Source organism: Otolemur garnettii, unplaced genomic scaffold, assembly GCF_000181295.1.
Source record: "Otolemur garnettii isolate 467f Iridium unplaced genomic scaffold, OtoGar3 scaffold00225, whole genome shotgun sequence".
Taxonomy (NCBI): Eukaryota; Metazoa; Chordata; class Mammalia; order Primates; family Galagidae; genus Otolemur; species Otolemur garnettii.
The window spans coordinates 638,229-654,594 of record NW_003852620.1 but is presented as its reverse complement, the minus strand read 5'-3'; the positions used below and the strand labels follow the sequence as shown (position 1 = coordinate 654,594).

Here is a 16,366-nt window from a genome sequence, read left to right as displayed (position 1 = left end):
GTTGTTTGGCGGGTCCGGGCTGGGGATTCGAACCCGCCACCTTAGGTGTATGTGGCTGGCGCCTTAGCCAGTTGAGCTATAGGCGCCGAGCCTGGATGTTTTATAGAGATGGGGTCTTGTTTTTGCTCAGACTGGTCTGGAACTCTCAGGCTATCCACCCTCCTCAGTCTCCCAAAGTGCTAGGATTATAGGCATGATTCATCTTGCCAGATCTTATTTGCATATAATTTTCATTCTCTTTTACCATCTAAATAAATACAAAGGAGTCACTTTCCTTCTCCATTCTACTTCCTACAACCCTTGCCCCTTAAGGGCTAGTCTGGGCAAAAAAAAAAAAAAAAAAATCAGTTGGCTGGTATTTAATTAGGTATGTTTAGTTTCAGCCAGGTTTTTGTTGTTGTTGTTGTTGTTGTTGTTGAGACAGAGTCTCATTTTCTTGCCCTGGCTAGGGTACCATGGCCTCAGCCTAGCTCACAGCAACCTCAAACTCCTGGTCTCCTCCCTCAGCCTCCTCAGTACTACAGGTGCCCCCTCAACACCTGGCTAGTTTTCCTATTTTTAGTAGAGATGGGGTCTCACTCTTTTTTTTTTTTTTGGCCACCTCTGGCATATGGGGCCAGCGCCCTACTTCTCTGAGCCACAGGCACTGCCCTAGGGTCTCATTCTTGCTTAGGCTAGTCTTCATTTACTGAGCTCAAGCAATCCTGCTTTGGCCTCTGCCCGGCCTCTTTTCCTTACTCTTAATCATTCTATAATGGTCAATATCAGTCTCTTTTCCTTTTCCAGCTTTACCATTTTCACTTGCTATAATGATATTTCTTCCTCTTAAGTTAGTACTTTATCACCAATCCTCTGTGGGCCAACCAACGGGGGAAGGTATTCGCTAGCCCTGAAACCAGGCCTTCAATCCCCTTAGTTACCTGAAATATTATATTTGCTAACTCATTTCCCAACACCAGAGGGTGTCTGTCTATCCTTCTATCAGTCCTACCCTTAAGGTAGAAGTTCGTTCCAAACCTTTTTCTCACTCTTTTTCGCTGCTGTTACATACCTCCCTGTAAAAGTAGAGATTAGTCCCAAACCTTTTCCTCACTCTTTTTCACTGCTTTTACTAACACAATATTTCCCTTCCTCTTACCCTCCCTCTCCACCATCACAAAACTTTGGGTCCAGAAAGTGGTGTCTTTCCTTTTCAGTTTATATGCTTATATGCTCTCCAGACGAACTTGCAGTTTTCATTGTCTATGTGTCCTTTGGTCTCTGCATCACCCACACTCTCCTTTGCTATGGCTCTCCCTTTCTTTCCCTACCTGTCTTCCACCTCTCTCTGTGGGCTACCTTTACGTACGTGTCTCTGAACTTCTTTAGGAACCTTCCTTTCTTCCTTCTGTCTTACTCTTTATGGGTCTCTCCCTGCCTCACCATTTTTTTACCAGTCTTTCTCCATCTCTCCCACAACCTCCACACTAGGAATAAAGTCACCGTGATTGCGCAGAACATGCCTCCTGTCGCCCCGTCCGGGATCGTGACATTCCACCATGCTCCTCCGCGCATTCCAACTGCAAAGAGTCCCCCTCTTTTCTCCCCATGTTTGCCTGTTCCAATTTTCGAGTGTCTTACTGCCAGCTGCCCAACTGCCCCTTGCCCTCCTCTCACTTCCAGTTAGCGGATCTCCACCTCCTCAGCAGTTAGCACTGGTGACCCCTCCCCCCCCAACACGCACACACCACAGATCCCTGCGCAGACACCCCAGTCGCTCTCTTCCACACCGCGCTCCGCCCCTCCAGGAAAGTAGATCCGGCCAGGCAGACAAAAGTTTGGGAGAGAAGTTGGGTCTGAGGCGAGCGTGAGAGCGAGGGGGGCGGGGGCCGGGGAGAGTGGGACTGTCTGGAGAGTCGACGCGTGAACAGATAAACCTGCGGACGGGACAGCCACGGCTGCAGGCTCTTCTAGACCCGCTTAATCCCAGATGCGCGGGGGGACGCAGCCTCTCCCGCTGGGGGATGCTGTGGGATTCCTGGCGCCGGGCATCCGGGCCGCCCGCTAAGCTTCTGTGCCTACCCTGTGCCCCTGGGGAGCAGGAGTCCAGCCGCAGGGAAAGAGACTCGGCCGAAACGCTGCCGGGTGCCTGGAGGGGAGGGGGCTGGACGCTGCAGGCCCGAGGACATGGAGCGGTTAGGGGAGAAAGCCAGTCGACTGCTGGAGAAGTTCGGCCGCAGAAAGGGTGAATCTAGCCGGTCTGGGACTGATGGGACCCCCGGGCCGGGGAAGGGGCGCCTGAGTGGGTTGGGGGGACCTAGAAAATCAGGGCCCCGAGGAGCAACTGGGGGACCCGGGGAAGAGCCACTGGAACCAGCCCGGGAGCAAGGCCCCCTGGACGCTGAGCGGAATCCGCGCGGCTCCTTTGAGGCGCAGCGCTACGAAGGGTCCTTTCCCGGGGGGCCGCCGCCCACCCGGGCCCTGCCTCTACCTCAGTCATTGCCCCCTGATTTTCGGCTGGAGACCACAGTCCCGGCCTTAAGTCCCCGCTCCAGCTTCGCCAGTAGCTCAGCCAGCGATGCGAGCAAGCCGTCCAGCCCCCGGGGCAGCCTGCTGCTGGACGGGGCAGGGGCCGGCGGAGCCGGAGGTAGCCGGCCCTGCAGCAATCGTACCAGCGGCATCAGCATGGGCTACGACCAGCGCCACGGGAGCCCCTTGCCCGCAGGACCGTGTCTGTTTGGCCCACCCCTGGCTGGGGTATCGGCAGGCTATTCCCCCGGAGGGGTCCCGTCTGCCTACCCCGAGCTCCATGCCGCCCTGGACCGACTGTGTGCTCATCGGCCCTCGGGGTTCGGCTGTCAGGAAAGTCGCCATTCGTATCCCCCAGCCCTGGGCAGTCCTGGAGCTCTAGCCGGGGCCGGAGGGGGAGCGGCTGGGCCTCTGGAGAGACGGGGGGCGCAACCCGGACGACACTCGGTGACGGGCTACGGGGACTGCGCCGCGGGCGCTCGATACCAGGATGAGCTAACAGCATTACTGCGCCTGACCGTGGGCACTGGTGGGCGAGAAGCAGGCGCCCGCGGAGAGCCCTTGGGGATTGAGCCGTCGGGTCTGGAGGAGCCGCCAGGTCCTTTCGTTCCAGAGGCTGCCCGGGCCCGGATACGGGAGCCAGAGGCCAGAGAGGACTACTTCGGTGAGTGAGAACTGTTCAGGGACGGGAAGGGACCCGTCATCGCATACACCCCGACGGCCAAAGTGCCGGTGTCCCGGGGTCCTATCCGGAGATGCGGGACCAGAAACAAGAGGGATGGGATGGGGGCGGACCATAGAGCTTTCTCCCCTTCTTACTGGGTTTCAAATGAACCTGGCTCTTCATTCCTGGTAACTTCAACCCCCCGGATTGTCTCGTGAGTCCCAGTTTCTCGAGCATTTGAGTTTTGCTTTACTGCAGAAGCAGCCTCGTAGGGAAGGGACCAAGTGGAGCAGTGAGGGTATCCCCCCATTTGTTCCCCCCTACACGACGGTGTCCCTGCAAGATTGTGCGCGCCGCTCCCCACCCGGGCTCAGGCTCCGCCCGCAGGAATTCGGGGAATGCGCGGGTGGGGGGGCTGGGCAGGCGGGCCGCGTGCGTGCCGACTCCTGCCCGGGCGCTCCAGGTGCCCGCGGGCGGGGCCGGCCTCAGCCGCGCTACCAAGGGGTGGAGTACAGGGTTAGAGGGGTGCTGCTTAGTGTGCGCAGTGAGTGGCCGCTGTGGTAATGGAGTTTTGGGGGGGGAGGATGGAACGTCCAGGAATGGAAATCAGGGACTCAACTGCTGTCCCAGTCCTTGCTCGTTAGGTGCATGCCTGGGCATTTGGGCAGAGACCGGGTAGTACCAACCTCTGTTCTCCCCGTCCTCCGGAAGTTAGGGCAAAAGCCATGACCATTGGAACACCATCACTCCTGGATGGATGGTAACTACCCAAATAACTTGGCCTTTAGTTCTGGCAATACTTGCACAGGATTCAGGGTAGAAGTAGCCCCTTACTTCCTGCTACTGTTAAGGTAACCTGGTTGCTGTTTCCCTACCCCACTCTATTCAAGAAATTATTGATTATACGTTTCAGCTACAGCGCTATTGAGGTTTTGAACACTCTTTTCGCCCAAACTCACAGGCATAGTTTACTATATAAAGAAATACTGTTATGACTGGGACTGAGAAGTGGCAGGGTCACCCCCCCACCACCACCAGGGCTTTCCAAGCATCTCCTTCCCATCTTTCCAGTACCGATGTCCATGCCCTGGATCCCATGCTGTAGAACTCTATGGCTAGAAATGTGGATAGGCGAGGAATACAGCCAGAAAGGGATGATTGGGAAGGAGGTTCAGGGTTAGGTAGCAGGCTACAGGTTGGAAGGACCCTGCATAGTTCAACCCCAAACTCCTCCCCATTCTGTTTCCCCACCCCCAAACCCACCCTGAGAGAAGAAAGCCCAGAGCAGATGATGCTACACCACTTTAATCAAGGGAGACTGAGTGACAGTGCCCTGTTAGCAGTTTCCTTTTGAGGCTCAGTAGAGGTGGTTGGGAAAGAAGTCTCTTAGCTGAACCATCCAAGCCAAAAGGAAGAAAGGAGCTCAGAGAGTGTAATAAAAGGGCAGGAAGAACATTGGTGTGAATATGCTGGGTTAGAGGAGGTGAGGCAGACGTGCCTGAGCAGTTTCCTCTCAAGTCTTCCCATAATGTCCAAGGTTTCCCCAAGAATGGCTCTGCCAGGACCCCCTGGCATAGCAATCTTGAGGCAGATTTCCATCTACTTCCATGAGGTCACAGTGTGAATTCAGAGGTGGTGGTTGCCTCCTCTGAATTTGACAGTACCCCTACAAATGCCTTCTACCCCTAGCCCTAGCCTGACTGTACTCTCCTACTCCTGCCCCTACTAGGGGCCCTCTTCGTTGGCTTCAGCCTTGCCCAGCTGCCAGAGGGTGGGAGCAGGGACAGGCCTGGGCCCATCAGTTGCTGCAGCTGCTGCACAGGCTCCCAAGCCCCTGGGCAAAGCCTGGGATGGGCCCCAACAGGCAGGGAGTGTGGCAGCCTGCCGAGGGGAAGAGGTGGGGCGGGCCCGTTGGGATCTGCTCCCCAAAGACAGGCCCTAGCCCTCACTCATAGGCCTGGAATTGGGGAGTGGAGGGAGGAAGAACACACCCAAGAAAGGCTGGTGCCAGACCCAGGTGTATGTATCTTAGTGGGGGGTGGGAGAGTGGTATGTGTTGGGGAGGAGCAGTTCAGTTTTGTGTCCCTCACATGATAAAGGGTTTAGGGGTTCTGATATCCTCCCCCCTCCCTATGCAACTCTGATTCCTGAAACACACCCTACATTTTCAGCAGCCACCTCCCTGCAGGAGTCATGCTCACATGGTCCCCTCTACACAGGGCCCTCTGCTGAGCCAGATTCTTCTCTACATCCTTGGAAGCCTGCAGCAGAGAGAAATCATGTTATAGCTGAACAGTAGCTTGTTTTAATGATAGGAAAACTGAAGTCCCAGAGAGGCTTTCTGGGCCTGGCTTTCTTACTCTAAGAAGTTTATTTATTTATTTATTTATTTTGAGACAGAGTCTCACTTTGTTGTCCCCAGTAGAATGCCCTGGCATCATAGCTCACAGCAACCTCCAACTCTTGGGCTCAAGCAATTCTCTTGCCTCAGCCTCCCAAGTAGCTGGGACTTCAGGCTCCTGCCACAACACCCGGCTATTTCTAGACATGGGATCTAGACATGGGGTCTTGTTCTAGCTCAGGCTGGTCTTGAACTTGTGAGCTCAGGCAATCCACCTACCTCGGCCTCCCAAAGTACTGAAATTTCTAGGAAGTTTTATCTGCTGCTGAGCCTCTATGGATCAGCATCTCCGACCATTTGTCCTACATGCTGTAATAGGGATCATACCTTGCTCTTACAGTCTTTTCTCCCTAAGAAAACCTAGGCATCTGAAGGCGTGGGACCATATCTTCAACTTTCTTCAATTTTCCTTAGTAGTGGGTACTGTGCTACAAGATCTTGCTGCATCCCATTGCTTGTTATCCTCTCCCTCAGAAGGAAACCCATCAGAAGGAGGCTTTGTCCTCTGGTACCTTAGAAAGGAGCAGTCAAAAAAGCTTGGGAATCCCTGATTTGAGCTAGGGGAGTGGAGTGTGACACCGACAATCTTTCTCTTTTCTCAGGCACCTGTATCAAGTGCAACAAAGGCATCTATGGGCAGAGCAATGCCTGCCAGGCCCTGGACAGCCTTTACCACACCCAGTGCTTTGTCTGCTGCTCCTGTGGTGAGTGCAGTGGTGCCACGTAAGCACCCCCCGTACACACTTAAAAGTGCTGTGGGGAACAGGAGGAGATCTTCTGTGTCTTCACTTGCTCACAGAGCATCTGCTGGGTCCCCACAAGTATCTGGAAGCCCACCTTCTCTCTTGCTTCCCCTCTCTGCTCTACGTGGCTCTCCTTCCCCTGAGGTAGGTCTGCTTTTTGGAGACCATCTTCCCTTCCTCCGTTTAGAACTCTTTCCTCTCCTCTGTTCCTCCCTCTTTTCTTATGCCTCCCTGCTTGCCCAGCCTGGACTCCTGCCCAGCCCTCCAGCCTCTCCTCGGTGGGGCTTGGTCTTGGGTAGCCCAGTTGCCCAGGGTGATAGTGAAAGACTGGAATGTGGGAAGGGTGGGGGTGGGCTGGAGGAGGGGAGAGCTGTGGGGGGTAAAGAGGGGGTTTTTCTCTTGGCTGGTCAGAGTTCAGCCACCTCCCTAGAGTGCAGGCCACCAGGCCATGCCAAGCTGATGACATCACGCTTCAGGAATGCCCGCTGCTGTTAGCTCAGGAGGCCTGCTTTGGGGGGGGGGGTGCTCATGGCCTTAACGTCCCCCTTTACCTCCCTCATTACCCCTCCCCACTGCTTACCCATTCTGATTCCTTTGCTAAACCTTTAATCTATCTCTGCCTGTCTGACTCCAGCACTCAGCTTTTCTCTCACTCCCTCGGTTTCTGCCTAGTTCTCTTTAGGGTCATCTGTCTGTCTGTCCTGTTTATAGGGCCTCTTCTAGCTATGTCTCTCTTTCTCTCTTTCCTCATCTTATGAGTTTCTAAGCCAGTGTTTCTAAACTGTTAAGGAGGCAGGAACTAGAAGAGCAGTGAGCAGAGGAGAGGGGAAGTTGGCTGGAAAAAGGCCAGAGCAAATTGGAATTGCATTAGGTGGGATTTTAGTGTGGGGAGGGAGGATAGACAGCAATTAGGAGGAAAAGCACCAAAGTCCAGGTTTAAATATATATTGCAACATTGGGGAGCAGTGACCCCAGAATAGAAGTCATGTGCCTAGGCTCTGGGATAGATTCCAGCCTCTTCTCTGCTGCTTCTAGGACGAACTTTGCGTTGCAAAGCTTTCTACAGCGTCAACGGCTCTGTGTACTGTGAGGAAGATTATTTGGTGAGTGAAGGGTCCCCTAGACCTGGAGTTGGCACCCACACTGGGACCCCCTTTCTTGGTGGCCCATTGGGGTTCTACCTATCATTCTCAGCTTAATATCATCCTCCCTTTGTCTTTCCTTTCTCCCTAGTTTTCAGGGTTTCAGGAGGCAGCTGAGAAATGCTGTGTCTGTGGTCACTTGATTTTGGAGAAGGTAACAAAAGTGGCTTTGGCTGAGACTCTCTGAGAGATTCAAGCTGAGGGGTGGAATTAGGGACTCTGATGGGTGGAATAATGGACACTGGTAGGTCACGGAAAAGAACCTATCACCAGATGAATCATTTAAATCCTATTCCTCCCCAGAGGAACTATTGACAGTGGCTTCCCTCTGCCTTTGGGATCAAGAGTGGGCTCCTAAGCCTACTATCCCTGGGCTTCTGTGACCCAGCCCCTCCCAAATTCCATAGGCCCTCTAGCTGAGCTAGGTGTGTGGGGTTCTAGATCTTAATCCCCTTTCTGCTACTAGTTAGAGCTCAGTTTTCTTTCTTGTAAAAAAGAGCGATTTGATTAAATCTGTGATTCTCAATCCTAGCAGCATAACAGATCACCTGGAAAGAACTTAAAAAAAAAATAGTGTCTGGGTGTGTTCACCAGAGATTGTGATAATAGGTCTTGGGTGGGACTCAGGCATTAATGTTTTTTTTGTTTGTTTTTTGAGACAGAGTCTCAAGCTGTTGCCCTGGGTAGAGTGTGGTAGTGTCATAGCTCACAGCAACCTCAAAACTTTGGGCTTAAGCAATTCTTTTGCTTCAGCCTCCCAAGTAGCTGGGACTACACAGGCATTAATGTTTTTTAAAAGCTCCTTAGATGGCAGCATCCATAGCTCAGAGGGTAAGGTGCCGGCCACATACACCAAGGCCGGCAGGTTTGAACTCGGCCTGGGCCAGCTAAAACAACATTGACAACTGCAACAACAACAAAAAAAAATAGCCAGGTGTTGTGGTGGGCGCCTGTAGTCCCAGCTACTTGGGAGGCTGAGGCAAGAGAATTGCTTAAGCCCAAGAGTTTGAGGTTGTTGTGAGCTATGATGCCACAGCACTTTACCCAGTTTACATAGTGAGACTGTCTCAAAAAAAAAAAAAAAAAAAAGCGGACAGTGCCTGTGGCTCAAAGTAGTAAGGGGCTGGCCCCATATGCTGGAGGTGGTGGGTTCAAACCCAGCCCCAGCCTAAAACACACACACACACACACACACACAAAAACCTCTCTAGATGATCCTAATATGCAGCCAGGATTGAAGACCACTGGCCTGAATGCTGTCTAAAGGCCTTTTTCATGGTTTCTGCCTCCATTTTAAGACTTTGGTTTTCTCAAATTATATAGATTATTCTAATAGTTTTGCAGGGGGTTGGATGAGGTTAATGGGAGTAGCAAGGAACATAATGGGTAGCTAGAGAGCTGCAACTGGAGGGAAACTGATTCTCTTCCCACCCTATGAGCCAGATCCTACAGGCAATGGGGAAGTCCTATCACCCAGGCTGCTTCCGATGCATTGTTTGCAACAAGTGCCTAGATGGCATCCCCTTCACAGTGGACTTCTCCAACCAAGTGTACTGTGTTACCGACTACCACAAGTGAGTCTATCCTTTGGAATGTGGTGTGGAACTGGGCCTATGGATTCTCCAACCTCAACTCATCTCTGCCCTCTGTCTTTCAGAAATTATGCCCCTAAGTGTGCAGCTTGTGGTCAACCAATCCTCCCTTCAGAGGTTAGTATGTCTGGGTAGTATGGAGGGCCACCAGTGCCACTGCCTCTGGGGAAGGGAAGGAGACATGCCGCTTGGCCTCCTGTGGGAAGTGGTGGTGCTGAGGAATGTACTCTGCAAAGATTCCCGTGTGACTCTGCTCTTGGGGTCACTACCCTGACCCTAACATCCGGGCCTGGACATGTTTGACAGCCTCATTGGGCTCGGGCTCTATCTCTGCGGTCCCAGTCTAGAGGAGGAGAGTTTCTTTGAGGTCAGGCTCACTAGATTTCAGATATAGGGCCTGGAAGAAGGTGGGGAGAATCCTCAGGGCTGGTAGAAAGGGGTCAGAAATGATTTAAGCTGTGTGTGCAAAGGGTATGCCTGAGGAGAGAAGCCAAAAGCCAATGAGGAAGGAGACCCTGTTGGATCTCCTTGTCCCCAGCCTAGCCTACTTTTTTTTGGCCACCTGCCCCTTTCCCTTCTCTCTGCTTCTGGTGAGTGAAGAGTCTATGGGACCCCTCAGAGGGAATGTTCCATGTGGGGAATGACTCCTGGGACAGCCCAAGGCAGAACGTGAGGAGAGTTCTGGTAGGATTTGCAAAGCTGCGGATGATCAGATGATCTCCAGAGCTCTGGGGACTTTGTGTGATCTTCCCCTAGGGGCCAGAGGGCTCCTATATGGAGGGAGGATGGAATTTGTGGGCATTGTGCTTCTCTTATCCCCATGGGGGTCTGCATGTTTCAGGGCTGTGAGGACATTGTGAGGGTGATATCCATGGACCGGGATTATCACTTTGAGTGCTACCACTGTGAGGTGAGTACTGGGGTACAGAGCTGCTAGAAAAGGAATAGAACCAGGGAAAAGGGAGGAATGAAGTCCTAGAATAGCCAGGTGTCTATGGGAGCGGTATAGGGTGTGGGAAACCAGAAAGGTGCTATGACCCCCCTCCAGTCTCTTTCTTTTTCTCCAGCCACTCTCTCTGGTCCTAGTAGTTTAGTCCTTTCTAAATATGATGTCCCCAGAATCCAGACTCCCTAAAAGTAGGGATTCCTGGTAACTGCTGGAACTACAGCTTGTCTCATTATTTCTACTGCAGCAGCGACACCTGGTGTCCAACTGGGATATTTTTTCAGGTTTCTTTGCCATCCCTGCCATCCTTCCCTCCCCCACAACCTTTTCTTCCAGTTATTAAGAGTCTGGTATTGAGCAGGGCAGACTCCCAAGATGTCCTCAGTTTCCAAAGTGCCTGGGCTGAGGTGAAGTAGGTGTCTTCTTCTCTAGGACTGCCGGATGCAGCTGAGTGATGAGGAAGGCTGCTGCTGCTTCCCTCTGGATGGGCACTTGCTCTGCCACGGCTGCCACATGCAGCGGCTCAATGCCCGACAGCCTCCCGCCAACTATATCTGAACTGCAGTCACAGCTGCTGCCATCACAACCATTGACAAACTTCTCTGGCCAGTGGGCCCCCTGAGGCCAGCAGAGGCAAAGGATGCACTCTATAGGCCTGGCAGAAGAGTTCTCTGGGGAGGGCCCCAAGGTCCAGAGACCCAAAGATCATGCATGACATTCCAAATGGATTGCAGAGAAGGAACTGTCTAATTGCCAGGGTGGGGTGACTGGAGTTCTTTCCTTGTATGCAACCTGTGCTCAGACACACACAGGCCAGTTCCAATACTTTCTGCACATCTGATTCTGGTCTATATCTTCAGTGTATGTTTGTGCATAAGTCAAGCAATGTTTTAGATTACAGGAGGAAATGACCTACCTTTAGGTGAAATGGTTTCAGCTGAACTGACTAGAACTAAATCAGAGTGTTTTGCTCCCTCCAGCTACCCCAAGCCCAGAGTTTTACGGTTTAGGTTGAATAATCTGTGATCTCTCTGAGAGGTGGCAGTATTGAACTACTGCCAGGGAAACAAGTGTTAAGAGTGACCTGAAAAGAAAGTGAGAGAGAGAGAGAGAGAGAGAGTGTTTGTGTGTATTTATGAATGCACTTGTGTGCATACACTGGACTCTAGGGCTCAGTGCACCTAAACTTGGGAGTGTGGCCAGCCTGAAGCTTTCTAAACATCCTACCCAGTAAATTCCATACCCACTTACTACTTCTCCCAGCTGAGAAGAGGAGAAACCAAATACAGGCACCCACCTAGCCTCTCAGGCCTATGTGAGTTCCTGGAAACCAGACAGTATAGGAAGCAGGCTCATCCACAGCTGGTCCCCATTCCTGGCAGAGAGATGAGGAGCTCTCCTAGTCCTTAGAAGAACACCAAGAAACAACTCATCAATAAGGTCCAGGCGGCACCCTTAACTCAATCAGCAGGGCACCGGCCACATACACTGAGGGTGGCAGGTTTGAACCCAGCCTGGACCAGCTAAAACAATGACAACTGCAACAACAACAACAAAAAATAGCTGGGTGTTGTGGTGGGTGCCTGTAGTCCCAGCTACTCAGGAGGCTGAGGCAAGAGAATTGCTTAAGCCCAAGAGTTTGAGGTTGTTGTGAGCTGTGACACCACACCACAGCACTCTACATAGGGGTGACATAGTGAGACTGTCTCAAAGAAAAAAATAAGGTCCAGAGTTTCTACTTCTTTATCCAGATAAAGAGATAGGATACTATGGTAAGCACCTGGCTCACCCCAAACCTGACACCATTGTGTAGGGCACAGAAGAGTGAAGAGCTTACATTCGGTTCCCTAGCAGTAAGTAGCTTACTACTACAGACCTGCTATCTCTCAGAGGGATCCCAGATTACATCAACTACTGCTACAAAATTCCAGCGTTTGGGGTAGCTGGAGGGAGCAGAACACTTAGATTTAGTTCCAGTCAGTTGGGCTGAAACTAGTTCACCTAAAGCTAAATCTTTCAAAACCAATTCACAGAAAACGTGTTTTCTTGAAGTTCAGTTCACATAATGACCAATTTGCCAAAAGCTCAATTCCCTTTTCGGTATTTTTATATCTGTGTAGGTGTCCTTTTTTTGTCATGCTTCGGGTGTTTCAAGGATGCATATCTAGTCATCCAAGAGTACTTCAGAGTTATTATAAGCAACATAAATTTATCAAATTTGCAGCACTTTGTAAATGTTGAGATTGCTTCCTGCCTTTATGGATGTCTTTTTCTGTTATTTACTTTTCAAACATTTTTTTTAAAAATTAAAGTTTCTAGCAATAAATATAATTGGTACAGACACTTTGTATATCATTTTTTGAGCTTAATCCAACATTCCTTTACAAATTAGATGACTTAAAAATATGATGGAGCTCAATATGATTTTGATGCTTTGGTCTAACTTCCATAGTCCTACTGTTAAAATGTCAGTATCTCTTGAACAAATGAATAGGCATGAGGGATATTTAGTTGACTAACAATTAAAGGTTATGTAGACAAAAGCTATTAAAAAAAAAAAAGAAAGGTGAGGCTTGGCACCTGTGGCTCAAGTGGCTAAGGTGCCAGCCACATACACCAGAGCTGGTGGGTTCAAATCCAGCCCGGGCCTGCCAAACAACAATGATGGCTACGATCAAAAATTAGCGGGCAGCTCCTGTGGCTCAAAGGGTAAGGCGCCGGCCCCATATGCTGGAGGTGGTGGGTTCAAACCCAGCCCCAGCCAAAAATTGGAAAAAAAAAAATTAGCCAGGCATTGTGGTGGGTGCCTATAGTTCCAGCTACTTGGGAGGTGGAGGCAGGAGAATCGCTTGAGCCCAGGAGTTGGAGGTTGCTGTGAGCTCTGATGTCACAGCACTCTACCCAGGGCGACAGCTTGAGACTGTCTCAAAAAAAAAAAAAAAAAAAAAGGATGTATCTGCTAAGTCCTTTTGAAATGCTGCAGATTTGATAAATATTTTAGACTAATTACCTCTAGGTAAATTGGTTTTAGGCAGATTAGTCTGGTAATCTTTGAGCCTTGGTCTCCATTCTGTGTCATTCAGTGAGTTTCACACTGCAAGTGATGACTCTTGAGGACAGAAATTCCACATTTGGGGATTTTAAGATAACTGCTAGCCAACCTGGAAATTACAAAGACAGGGTCTCTGAGTGAGAGGGAATGAGTTCAGATGCACACAACTGTCAGAGAGGGAAATGCACTTTATTGGAGAGATAATTTTTTTTGGAGACAGAGTCTCACTCTGTAACTCTTGGTAAAATACTGTGGCATAATAGCTCACAGCAATCTCCAACTCTTGGGCTTAGACGATTCTCTTGCCTCTTCCTCTGGAGTAGCTGGGACTACAGGCACCCACCACAATGCCCGGCTATTTTTGTTGCAGTTGCCACTGCTGTTTTAGCCGGCTAGGGCTGGTTTTGAACCCACCACTCTCGGTATATGGGGCTGGCACCCTACCCACTGAGCCACAGGCACTGCCCCCAGAGAGATAAATTTTATAAAACTAACTACTTATTCTACAGCTGAGATTACTTCTTCCTGACTATTATTATTAAATAAGTGAATACAAAGACCCTGTTACTGGGCAATTTTCTCATCAGGCTGCTCCAGACCTTGGAAATCCATCCCCTCAAGTTCTTTTACTCTGGGAATTTTGTCCACTCTGTCACTCTGATCATTTCTTACTCTGATTTTGGCCCTTTCCTGTTCTTGTCCTGACTGCCTCCTTCCTTTCTAGAGCTGTACTAATCTGTCCCTGTCCCAGTACAGATTCCAAAGACTCTAATCCTGCTACAGCAGCTACTCTGTCTTTTTTTTTTTTTTTTTTGCCGGTGTTCGGTTTGAACCCGCCACTTCCCGCATATGGGGCCAGTGCCCTACTCCTTTGAGCCACAGGCGCTGCCCAGCTACTCTGTCGTCGTCTTCTTCTTCTTCTTTTTGAGACAGAGTCTCACTTTATAGCCCTTGGTAGAGTGTCGTGGTGTCACAGCTCACAGCAACCTCCAACTCCTGGGTTTAGGCGATTCTCTTGCCTCAGCCTCCCAGGTAGCTAGGACTACAGGAGCCTGCCACAACGCCTGGCTATTTTTTGTTGCAGTTTGGCAAAGGCCAGGTTTGAACCCACCACTTCCAGTATATGGGGCTGGCACCCTACTCACTGAGCCACAGGCGCCGCCCCTTCTTCCTTTTTTTATTTTTGAAACAGAGTCTGGCTCTCTTACCTGGGTTAGAGTGCAATGGCACAATCACAGCTCACTGCAGTTGGGCTCAAGTGATCCTCCTATCTCAGCCTCCCAAGTAGGCAGAACTACAGATGCTACCATGCCCAGTCTTCTTTTCTTTTCTTTTCTTTTCTTTCTTTCTTTCTTTCTTTTCTTTTTCTTTCTTTTTTTTTTTTTGTAGAAATGAGATCTTGCTATGTTTCCCAGGGAGGTCTCAAATTCCTGGCCCCAAGCAGTCTTCTTACCTGGGCCTCCCTAAGTGCCAGGCATGCTGGCATAAAGCCACTGTGCCTGTCCTCAATATTTTCTATTTAATATTCACAGTTGATGATGAAAGATTCATGGGGTGCTGTCAAGCATACGGCAAAAAATAGACCTTGTGTGGCCACATACCACCTAATTTTCTTTAACAGCTACTAGTCCTGAGATGAGGAAAGGGGGAAAATGGAAGAATTATTAATCCATTCTGTGTCTCTAGATAAGAGTCATAGCACAAGGGCCAGGCTTTAATTACAGAGTTCAGCTCTTTGCTCTGGCTGCCCTGTTCACCACAGAGTTATCAATAATAATGCTGATTGGCAGGCACAGTGGCTCACACCTGTAAACCTAGCATTCTGGGAGGCTGAGGCAGGAAGATGGATCACTTGAGCTCAGCAGTTTGAGACCAGCCTGAGCAAGAGCAAGACCCCGTCTCTACTAAAAATAGAAACACTGCCAGGCTCTGGGCAGCTCCTATGGCTCAGTGAGTAGGGGGCCAGCCCCGTATACTGAGGGTGGTGAGTCAAACTCGGCCCCAGCCAAACTACAGCAAAAAAATAGCTGGGCATTGTGGCGGGTGCCTGTAGTCCTAGCTACTTGGGAGGCTGAGGCAAGAGAATCAACTAAGCCCAGAGCTGGAGGTTGCTGTGAGCTGTGAGTACCAAGGGTAACAAAGTGAGACTCTGTCTCTAAACTTCCCCCCGCCCCCAAAAAAAAACAACTGCCAGGCTGAAGTGATCCTGCGTGAGCCTGTAATCCTTGTACTCTGTGAGGCTGAGTCAGGTAGATTGCCTGAACTCGTGAGTTTGAGACCGGCTGAGCCAGAGTGAGACCTCATGTCTAAAAATAGAATAGCTGGGCATTGCAGCAGGTGCCTGTTGTCCCAGCTACTTAGAAGGCTGAGACAAGAGAATCTCTTGAGCCCAAAAGTGTGAGGTGGTTGTTAGTTGTGACGCCATGGCACTCTACTGGGGGCAACAAAGTAAGACTGTATCAAAATTAAAATAAAATTAAAGTAGAGAAACTAGCCAGGTGTTGTGGCTGGCCTTCCAGCTACTTGGGAGGCTGAGGTTTGGAGGATCACTTGAATGCAAGTTTGAGGTTGCTGTGAGTTAGGCTGATGCCATAGCACTGCAGCCTGGGTAACAGAGTAAAACTCTGTCACAAAAAAAAAGAAAAAGAATAAAGCTGATGATGGTTCTCTCTGCCTTACTCCTTAGAGACTTAACTGTCTTCCTGGAGCTCCCAAGGTTATGAAAATGGTAAGATTCCATTTATAATGATACTAGAGACTGTCCTCAGTGAAAAAGGATATAGAGAAAGAGCTACTTCTATGCATATTAAGCCAGTTGAATGAGGTCTTTCAGGGTGTACCTATACAGAAGGGAATAGGTTAGGCATGGTGGCTGTCATCTTAACACTTGGGAGGCTGAGGTAGGAGGATTGCTTGAGGCCAGGAACGCGAGACCAGCCTGAGCAAGAGCAAAACCCTGTCTCTACAAAAAATAGGAAAATTAGCTAGGCATGGTGGCATTCGCTGATAGTCCCAGCTACTTGGGAGGCTGAGGCCGCAGGATCACTGGAGCCCAGGAGTTGAAGGTTGCTGCGAGCTATGATGATGACACTGTACTCTGGCTTGGGCAACAGAGTGAGACCCTGTCTCAAAAAAGCAAACAAACAGGTTCGGCGCCTGTGGCTCAAGCAGCTAAGGCGCCAGCCACGTACACCTAAGCTGGCGGGTTCGGATCCAGCCCGGGCCTGCCAAACAACAATAATGGCTGCAACCAAAAAATAGCCGGGCGTTGTGGTGGGCGCCTGTGGTCCCAGCTACTTGGGAGGCTGAGGCAGGAGA

General features: G+C 50.4%; 1 protein-coding gene across 1 annotated transcript; it reads left to right on the top strand.

Annotated features, from left to right (window-relative positions):
* The first annotated feature begins 1,799 nt into the window (after positions 1–1,799).
* On the top strand, positions 1,800–11,545 carry AJUBA (ajuba LIM protein). Its single transcript, XM_003801915.3, has 8 exons — positions 1,800–3,172; positions 6,176–6,277; positions 7,352–7,419; positions 7,550–7,612; positions 8,902–9,032; positions 9,116–9,167; positions 9,892–9,960; positions 10,429–11,545. Exons 1-8 carry the CDS (start codon positions 2,167–2,169, stop codon positions 10,552–10,554), a joined length of 1,617 nt encoding a protein of 538 aa, XP_003801963.1. The 5' UTR covers positions 1,800–2,166; the 3' UTR covers positions 10,555–11,545.
* The last annotated feature ends 4,821 nt before the right edge of the window (positions 11,546–16,366 follow it).

Excerpts from the sequence above, each read along its gene's own strand:
- AJUBA (XM_003801915.3), top strand. The coding sequence starts at position 2,167 with ATGGAGCGGTTAGGGGAGAAAGCCAGTCGACTGCTGGAGAAGTTCGGC. Across the intron at positions 3,173-6,175 it reads GGCCAGAGAGGACTACTTCG|GCACCTGTATCAAGTGCAAC; the intron begins GTGAGTGAGAAC and ends CTCTTTTCTCAG. Across the intron at positions 9,961-10,428 it reads TTGAGTGCTACCACTGTGAG|GACTGCCGGATGCAGCTGAG; the intron begins GTGAGTACTGGG and ends CTTCTTCTCTAG.